The sequence below is a fragment of the Strix aluco genome, chromosome 11, assembly GCF_031877795.1.
Source record: "Strix aluco isolate bStrAlu1 chromosome 11, bStrAlu1.hap1, whole genome shotgun sequence".
Classification (NCBI taxonomy): Eukaryota; Metazoa; Chordata; class Aves; order Strigiformes; family Strigidae; genus Strix; species Strix aluco.
Window position 1 is genome coordinate 16,652,275 of NC_133941.1, and position 9,334 is coordinate 16,661,608.

The 9,334-nt window shown below is 55.0% G+C and overlaps 1 protein-coding gene and 1 long non-coding RNA gene across 2 annotated transcripts; one reads left to right on the forward strand and one right to left on the reverse strand.

Annotated features, from left to right (window-relative positions):
- The first annotated feature begins 28 nt into the window (after positions 1 to 28).
- On the forward strand, positions 29 to 2,515 carry LOC141928332 (uncharacterized). The gene is made up of 2 exons (XR_012624726.1): positions 29 to 145; positions 2,018 to 2,515. It is a non-coding gene; the product is annotated as an uncharacterized LOC141928332 (long non-coding RNA).
- A 1,922-nt stretch (positions 2,516 to 4,437) lies between these two features.
- Positions 4,438 to 5,863, reverse strand: LOC141928299 (glutathione peroxidase 1-like). The gene is made up of 2 exons (XM_074836291.1): positions 5,140 to 5,863; positions 4,438 to 5,036 (listed from the first exon to the last, which is right to left on the reverse strand). Exons 1-2 carry the CDS (start codon positions 5,722 to 5,724, stop codon positions 4,671 to 4,673), a joined length of 951 nt encoding a protein of 316 aa, XP_074692392.1. The 5' UTR covers positions 5,725 to 5,863; the 3' UTR covers positions 4,438 to 4,670.
- Between the last annotated feature and the right edge of the window lie 3,471 nt (positions 5,864 to 9,334).

Below are 9,334 nucleotides of genomic sequence, written 5' to 3' on the forward strand. Positions count from 1 at the left end.
CGGGGCCGCGCGCAGGGGCGAGGCTGGCGGCGGGGGTGTCATGGCGCCGGCCGCCATCTTGCAGTCACGGGCGGGACGGAGTACGCTGGGCCCGCCCGGGTGGCTGTGGCAGAGGCCGCCTCGCAGCGCCCCTGCGGCCGTCCTGGTGGGTCTGGCGCCCTGCGTGGGTGCAGCCCCTGCGGCTGCTGGGGCAGGTGGGATCTGCCGCACTGAGGGGAGGGCAGGGTGGGCGCCCCCCTCCCTGTGCCTGTAGGGCTGGCGGGGCGGAGAGCAGCCAGGGCGAGAAGCTTGAGGGGGCGCAGGGGGGTCCTCGGGGCACAGGAGGGCTCAGCCCCGCGGTGGCTTTCTGGCCGAGAGGGTCTCCCGGGGTGGCCTCACCCAAAATCAGGTGGCAGAAGTGTTTGGTGTGGACTGTGTGGTTTTAGTGTTAGATACGCCATTTTCTTCTGTAACTGATTTCATGGAGCCCTCTGGTTAGGGCTAGGGAAGGAGACTTAAAATTGGTACAGGAATAAACAGGAGAATGGGTCTGAGTAACCAGCTGGTGAGTGCTCAGGAGTTTTGAAAGTGTCTCTGGGAAGAGCCTCTCAAGAAGTGATTTAGGCATTTGTCTGTTGAGTAGCATCTCCTGTGCTGTTTAGGGAGCCTGTCCTTGAGAAGTGGGAAAATTGGGAAGGATTCAGATGATGACTCAGAGACTTAAAAGCCTGCTTTAAACTGATAGACCAAAGAAATCCATTTATCTCAGAAAAAAAGGTAGGAGGTGATGTGCTGGGGTCATGACTGTGCAGGAGAGCACTCTCCTGGCAGCTGATCTCTGGCAGCGTGGTGGGCAAAAGGGGCTCTACCTTCTGCCAGCCAGGCCTGGCAGTGCTGCAGCAATCCAGGGTAGAATGCTAAAGACCTTTTTTTTTTGACAGCAGGGCAAGTCCATCCAGTTAACACTGAAAAAATAAGACTATTTTCTCCTTCCAGCAAGAGTTGAGTCCTGTGCTGTTTTTCAAAAAGGGCAGGGCCCCTTTGGGCTTCAGGAAACACACCCTGTATGGCAAGACTGGGTGTGTTTTTAAAATGAGTCAGCTATTCTGAGATAATGCATGGCTGACCTCACTCTGCTAATGAATTATCTACTTCTAATAGAAAGTGTGGTAAACAATTAAAATGGTCTCATTCAAAGCTTTCTGATTCAGTACTAGGAAATGACATTATTACAGTTTGACTGTAGATAGGGATGTCTGTGTTCCCCCGTCTCCTCGAGCGCTTTCCTTTCAGCTGTTTGGCTTCCTGCCCTTGTCTCCAGCTGAACCTGATGGCTGCTCAGGGCTAGAGTGGCACCAACAGGAACAAAGCCTTTTCAAGTGCCACCGGGTTGGAGGCAGCTTTTCCTACCTGCCTTACGATGCCAATGATCAAAAACAGTGACTAAAAGCTATCTAGCTTAAAAGTCAGCAGGTACAAGAAAGCTCAGCAGGAGGAGAAAGGGATTTTAAATAGCTGAAAGAACTTTTAACTGGCTGAGCCACTTGATGGCATTTTTGTTGAGTAGACACTTCTGAACACCACATCTCATCAGCCATGATTTCAGGAGATGTGCCAGGGTTTGGTGGGCAGCACACTAGGGAACCTGGGAGAGGGAGATGGGGGCGGGAAGGATAATTTTCTTTGCAGCTAGTTAGCACTCCTGACAGCTTCAAATATCTGAACTTGTTTAAAGATTTAAGAAGGTGATGGCAACTCTCAGCTAAGGGGGGGAGGGAATCATTGGAATAGGGGTGAAGCGGGGGCATACGTGGAACTGATATGTAGAAGAATGGAAAGGCAGGGTCAACACTAACAGGGATTAGCTGTTTGCAATAAAAGTGTAGAAGTAGAAAAAAAATAGAGTGTAGGAGTGTAGCTGTGACAGGCAGGAGATGTTGCAAGGACAATGTCCTCAAGCCACGAAAGCATCCAAGTGTGCTAAAGTAGTATTTATTTTAAGGTTTCCTACTGAGTCAGTCTGTTTCTGAAATTACAGAAATAGAACTGGGCCATTTTATAACCCATGAGGAACCACCTGGGATTCTTCAGGTCTACCCTCGGAATCGAGCTGCCACCTGTAGTGAAACGTCTTCATCCCCTCTGTCTCATCACCAAATAATGTTTGGGCGCCAGAGCCTGTGTTGTGGGGGCTGTGCTCTTCCATGGGTGTCACTGCTGAAGGTTTTCAGCCCGCCGGCTGCCCTTTCCACCACAGTCCGCTTTACCAGGGAGGCCAGCTACTCCGGGGAGTGCTGAAACGACACAGGGAATAACAAGGCTGGGAGGCTTTTATCTACGCTGCAGAGTTCCTGCTGCTGTGCTTACACTGGGATCATTCGTTTTCCTGCTGGCATGGCTAATTTTCAACCTGGAATCACGTCACTGCACTTCTGCTGGCGCGGCTGTATCTCTTCTGGAGCAGCTGCTTTGTTTTTCTGCTAGCACAGCCCCAGCAGCCGGAAGGTAAATAAATCCCTTGGCCATTAGCACTGAATGAGCACAGTGTAAGATGTCTTTCTGACCAGCAGGCTCGGCGAGAGACCCTTTTTGGCAGGGTGGGTTAGGGTCTAACAGCAGCGGGTGTTAGGGTCTGTTCCCCTGCGGAGGTGGGGCACAGCAGGGCCCGCAGGCCAGCAGGGAACAGGCAGAGCACAGGAGGTCCCGCTCAAATGGCTCCAGTTTGGTGAGTCAGGATTGAGGAAGTGCCACAGCTCACATTGAGAAAGATTTTTCAGTGCAGTGAGTTCCTGCTGCCCATGATCCTCTGTGCTCTCCACATATTTCAACATCCTGCATTAATGAGGGAAGTAGATTTAACTGAACAAATAATCCCACAAATCAAGCAGCTTCTGCTCCAAAACTGAAATAGCTACTGAAAACATCCTGTTTTTTTCTGTGAAGCTGTACTGGAGGTTAAGAAATAGCCCGTTGAGGATTGTGCAATCTCAGTTCAAAGCCGGATGACTCGGGTAGCAGCGAGCAGGGTGGAGCCAGCTGTAGGTTTTGCCCCAGTGTCTCTCCTCAGCCCAGAGGGGGCCTACAGTAACAAAGCACCCAGGGCATTGGTGAGGGGAGAAGCTACGAACAGGGGGGGAAACCTCAAACCCCAGGTGTTTTTAGTTATGAAAACAGTGCATTAATGCTTGAAAGTGTTATGCCTGCCCTTCGCAAGGGCAAGTTTCTAGTCTAGTTTCTAGCTCCTCAGTTCAGCACTAAATTTATACTCAGTGCTATGAGGCCTCGCGAGGAGTGGCTTGTCATGAAAATGTGCTCACAGAGCCATTTAAGGAGTGAAAATTTACCCGCAGAAGGATGTGAACCACTGGGCAGTAAGATGGCAGGTGAAATTTGTCACAGACTTGCAGTTTCCCCAGGGAAACCAATCCTAATTCCAGTCATTTGGCAACAGGTTGTAAACCCAGGATCACCATGCAGGAACATGTCAGGATTATTGTAATGACTCCATGAAATACCTGACAGCGCCGTGGTTGGCAGAAGTCAAAAAAGTGTTAGGGAAGGAATAAAAAGAAGAAAATATTGCCTGAACCCTGGTGCACCCACACATGCAATCCCATGCCCAAAGGGCAACAGGGACACTCTGAGGCAAGGTACAGTTTCCCTGGGAGAAGTGGTTGAATAGGTTGGTGTTCTGCACTGGGAACATGAAAGAACTGGTTCTTTGTGTGATTCCCTGCATCGCAAGGCATTGGGGATGCACCAAAGGTGATACAGGCTCCGTGTAGGACCGGGCGAGTATGTAGAGATCCGTGTTGGGCTACCACTGATGCAAAATGGGGTAGAGCCAGGAGACAGCTAAGCCAGCGAGGGGGCAGCGACTCTGGGACAAGGGGAGGGATGGTGGGTGCTGCTCCTGTTTTTGGTCCCTCCTGGGCATCTGTTGACAGAGGCCAACTGACCAGATGGGCCTCAGCTGAAGGGGTTTTCTTCCCCAAGGCCTCTGCCAGCGTGGCCGCAGCAGCGCAGGCTGCAGAATCGCTCATCAACGTGCCTGGGCAGTTATTAACCTGTCACGGCTTGTTGCTGGTAGCCAAGCTGGGATTTCCTCAGCCAGGGTAAGATCACACCCTCGCCATGTGCCACTGTGCCTTTCCTCTGCCGGCAAGCCTCGAGTGCTTGGAAGCAGTTTCACAAGGTATTTCTGTTCCGTGCCGCCCTCCCGCTCTGCCGAGCTCGTTACGCTCGGGCTGAGATGTGGCACTGATTCACAGTTTACAGAGCTCGCCAACGCTGTTTGCCCACCACGCTGCCCTAGGTTTGCATTCAGATTTCAGCCTGACTGCACTATCACACTCGAGTGGTTTGAGTCAGCCCCTGTGAGCACACACACGAGGTGATGAACGAGTAACGCAGCCACCGCGCTTTACCCAACTTGCCCGGATTCATCAAGCCACAGCCTTAAAGGAAGTACACTTTTTTTTTTTTATTCAGAGAATCACAATAAGCTACTGAGACTCATGGCTGCTTTCCCCAGCATAGTTTCCCAAACATTCACATGCAACTTTTGAAAACATCAAGTACACTTCAAGAATTTGGAAGATGCACCATCATAAGCAAAACCTGCATGAGACATTGGGATTTCTGCCAGAGCAGCAGCCTCCTGCGAGAGGGCCGGGCAGCGACCACGCGCTTTATTCGAGAGCATTCTTGGGGACCTTCTGCAGAAGCAATTCAATATCATCCTGGATCTTGATGGTTTCGAAATTCCGGCTGTAGCGTTTGAAGGGCACGCTGTCGGGGCCGATGAGGAACTTCTCGAAGTTCCAGGAGATGTCGTTGCGGCAGACGGGGGACCAGATGATGTACTGCGGGTTGGTCATCAGCGAGGTGGGGTCGTCGTGCGGGAAGGGCAGCGCCTCTCTCAGGAAGGTGAAGAGGGGGTGCGCGTTCTTCCCGTTCACCTCGCACTTCTCAAACAGCGTGAAATTGGGTTTGTACCCGTTGCCGGGACGAACGTGCTCCAGCATGAGCGGGATCTCCTCGTTCGTCGCATTCTCCTAGGAAACAAAAAACGAACCCGCGCCGCGCCAAGCCCCGTGAGAGCCCAGCGGGGGACGGGGCGGCTCCTCCCCGGCGCCCCGGCCCCGCCGCCCGCCCTACCTGGTGCCCGAACTGGTTGCAGGGGAAGCCGAGGACCCTCAGCCCGCGGGGGCCGAAGCGCCGCTGCAGCTCGTTGAGCTGCAGGAAGTCGCGGGTCGTGGTGCCTCAGAGCGACGCCACGTTGACCACCAGCAGCACCTGCCCCCGCAGCGAGCCCAGCCGCAGCGGCTCCGCCGCGCCCAGCGGCCGCGCCGACAGCTCCGCCAGCCCGCCTGCTGCCGCTCCCGCCGCCGCCATGGCCAGCACTGCCGGGCGGGCGGCCCCGCGCCCCGCTCCGCACCGCCCGCCCCGCCCCGCGCCCTCCTCCGCCCCCCTCTGTGCTGCGGGGAGCGGTGTCGCCTCCCACCCCCCTCCCCTCCGCCCCTGCGCGGGGCTCGGGCCCCCCCGCGGCACGGAGGGTGTGTACGGGCCGGCCGGCCAGCCGGGGGTATCCTCGGCACCGGGCTCCCCCCCGGCCTTTTCCCCCCACCTTCCCGGAAAGCTTTGGCGTTTTTCGATTAAAAGCTCGGGAGTGGGTGGTTTATACATCCACGGATCGTACACAGGGAAGCGCCACCCGTTCTCGGAAACGCAGTGGAAAGTCATCAAAACACAAAGCGGCCCCAGGAGCCAAAACCTTCGTGGTGGCAAGACCACCCGAGTACGGAGACGGCACAGCGCGGCACCGGGAGCTGCAGCGTCCTCCTGGGACAGCTTTTGGGAGAGAAACACCTTCACTCTGTGCACCAGGAGAAGGGACAGGAGGGATCCAAAAGCCGCTGCTGTTGGCAGTAGTGTCTTCTCTTCTTCAGTCTCCTTTTATAGTTTTTCCACCCCTTTGAGGCTGGTAAAGCCTCCCTTCAGCAGTTGCTCTTTCCCATCCCTGGCTTTTCCACTTCTTGCCTTACTGTTTTGGTCTATTTTAGGGAGTTTTAAATCACACAGTAGTGATGCTCTTCCCACGAATCCGGGGCAGCCCTGGGTGAGCTAGCTGTGGCCTGTACCCACAGCAGGCAGCACGGCCCAGCCACTCCTCCACAGGCCTTTGTGCTGACACATCGCCCTCCTCCAGAGCACACCGTGAAGAGGCAGGTCCAGGGTTGGCCCTCGAGGTGACGTCCGTGGGTCGGACCACCAGGGACCGTGGGGTAGCACACCTCAGCGAGGACCAAGAGGAAGGGCCTCAGCTTCAGCAGGGCTCCCACGGGGAAGCAGGGAGCCCCTGCCGAGGCTCCTGCCAGTGTTTGTGCCAAGCGAGCTCCAGTCACAACAGCCAAAAGGTCAGGCAGCTGCTTATCAGCCCTGGCCCCTGGCCAAGGCAGCCTGGGCCCCACAGCAGGGCAGGGGGGTGCACTCAGGGCCCCCTCTACTGCTGTCTGTTCTCTTTCATGCTTGGTAGTGGGGACTCATCACAAAATGCCAGTTGTCACCAAGTGGCCACCATGTAACGCTGCATCTCTGCTCTGGATTCCCAGGTGCCTGCAGGATCTGGGGGGTTTGCTTTTGGGCCACTCTTGGCACCTGCCCCCGTGACTGGGAACTGAATAGTTCCCAGCTGCAGCGAGTTTTGGGGATGCGCCTGCTTATCTTGCATCTTCGGGGACCTGCAGTTTTTGCAGCGTGTCGCAGCACTGATAGCAGGAGCCACAACAGGCGTCCTGAGAGAGATCAGAGCAGCTGAGAAACGGCTGATGGGACGAGCAGAGGCACATGACCCACATTTGCTCTTGGGTCAACGGACGGTTACAGTCCAGGCAGACTCCTCACCTGCCCCCTGGGCAGGGTGAGCCACAGCGGCTTAAAGAGGAGGAATGTCTCTTCGGGGTGACCTCTAGAGCAGTGCCACAGAGGCATCTCTCTGCGGCCACTTTTGACGCTTGCTCAGACTGGCACCTTCAATCCTCAGGCTGCTGGACCTGGGGATTTCATCTGAAGTAGGGAGTTTACTTCTGGGGCCCTGTCCTTTTCAGACAAGAGCAGGTCAGGGCTTTCCCTTCCTTGACAAGTGAGTTTTAAGGAAACCAATTGAGTTGAACTTCCTTGTTGGCTTGGAGCTACACCCTGTGCCTGGACACATTCTGTGGAGCCAGCTGAACTTGGATCCAGAGGAGTGCCAGGAGCTCCAGAGGGATTAGATGGGCTCCAGGGACCCCTTTTTAGATGTGTCACAGGTGATGGTTGTCCTACAAGGTCAGAAGGTTGTTGTTTAATAAAACAGCGGTGAGTAATTCCAAATGCCACAAACCCACACCTTCTGGCTTCCCGCTCACATCTTCTCCCCACTCCTGGTCCTGAACTCCCTCCCCTGGCCAGGGGCCTGGACCTGGCTCCTTGCTTTTCCCCTGCCCCTTCCACAGCTCCTTGCCTGCCTGGATCGCTCTCCACGAGTGCTGAGCTCTCATTTCCCAAGTCTGGCCTGGCTGCATCCACAGTTTCATCCAGAGCAAAGGGAGAAAAGGTGGCCTCCAGAGGTGACAGATGCGACAGGAACCCAAAGGGAGCCGGGCTGCTGGCCCCCGAAGGCAGGAAGGCTGATAAGGGCTGATAACTTCACAACCACACACTCTTAAGCAGGCTTCTGCTCTGATGCCAGTGGTGCAAGGGACAAGGAGAGGGAGCTGGAGCTTCTGGTCATCAATGGGAGACACTGACTTACCAACACATCTGAACTTGGAGAAGGCAGGCCAGGCCTGGGAACCTATCGCCAGCTGGTGGACAAGACAGAGATGGGGAGGTGGTACTGTAGGTTAACAAGGGCTTAGATTAAAACCGGGATCACAAATTAATGGGATAACAAATTAATTAAACACCACTTCTGGGTGGAAGTGCATCAGCAGATACACACAACCCACGAGCTTGGTCTGAAGAACATGCAGACCTTGCTGAAAAGCCCCGAGGAGCGGCTGAAGAGCTGCTCTGTAACTGTGACCATAGAGAACTGCAACCTAGTGGCTCTGCAAGACTGAAAAACCCCAGTTTTGCTCAACTGCAACCACCCCCCAAACTGCCCAACAACAAAAATCCCCAAAAAAGGGAACTGCAGAGGAGTGAGCAAGCTTGTTTACAGGACAGAGACCGACATCCTGCAGCTGGGCACTTCCTGCTCTGTTCAACCCCCTCACCCCGCGGGGGAGGAGAACAGGCACCCAGGAGAGGAAGGAGGGAAGGGCAGGGTGGGTGCCACTGCCACCGCCGGGGCTGGCCCGGCGCTTCGTTCTGGGGTGTCTGTGGCTGCAGAGGGAGGACAAGCACCAGAGGTACGGCGTACAGCTGGGTCTGTTTCTCCTTTGTTGCAGGAAAACAAATCAGGAAAATTGACAAAAGAAAAAGTGACATTGTCATTTTTTAGGCCATTATTTGGATACAGCTAGGTGCTTGTTTAACATGGATTGTCATCGGCAACTGGACTCCCCCCTGCCCAGCCCCACGGGCAGAAGCTCTCAGCTCAACAGCAGCTGCTGCCAATACCAGCGCAAGCGTGGAGATGCACAACGCTGCCGTTCCGTATCGTTTCTCACCCAGGAGAAGCACAATCTGCTCTCCAGCGTGGGTGCAGCACAGCAGCCCACGCCTCGAGCCCATCCCTTGTCGCAGCGCTTGCAGGCGTCCGTGATGAGATGGGCACGGCCAGCGTGCCGCCACAAGCACCACCTCACGTGTGCTCCCGTGCAGCGCAGGGGCCGTACGACGGCGCAGACCAGCGTGCTGCGTTACAGTGTGCGCTTCTACAGCAGCGCCGCGGTCTTCTCCCTTCTTCCTACGCTCTCCCCCTGCATCGCCGCCTCCTGCTCCTCTGTTCCCGTGCTCCACACCGCCAAATTCAACTCAACTGGTGCACTCTCATCTGGTTTGAATATCAAAAGAAGCTCCTGGGAAGCTTTGCCACTCACCGCAGGGGCCAGGCGGGGCGAGGGGCTCCACCTCTGCTCTGCTGCAGCGTTGGGAAACCGCTGTGAGCAGCGGATGGGTATCACTGCTGGGAAACAAAAATAAGTACTCAAGCACTTGCAGCTGCTCAATGGATCCTATCACAGCTGTATCAAAAATGGTATTTCTGACTCAGGCTGTCAGAAGCTGGGCCAAAAACCCAGAGTGAGGAATACAGACACCAGGATACAGGGAGCTTAGAAAACTGCCTTTATTCTATTAGTTGTTGGAAAAATGAAAATACAGAAAGAGTTTAGTTGGCTGCAGAACAGCAAGAAGTTCACAGGTT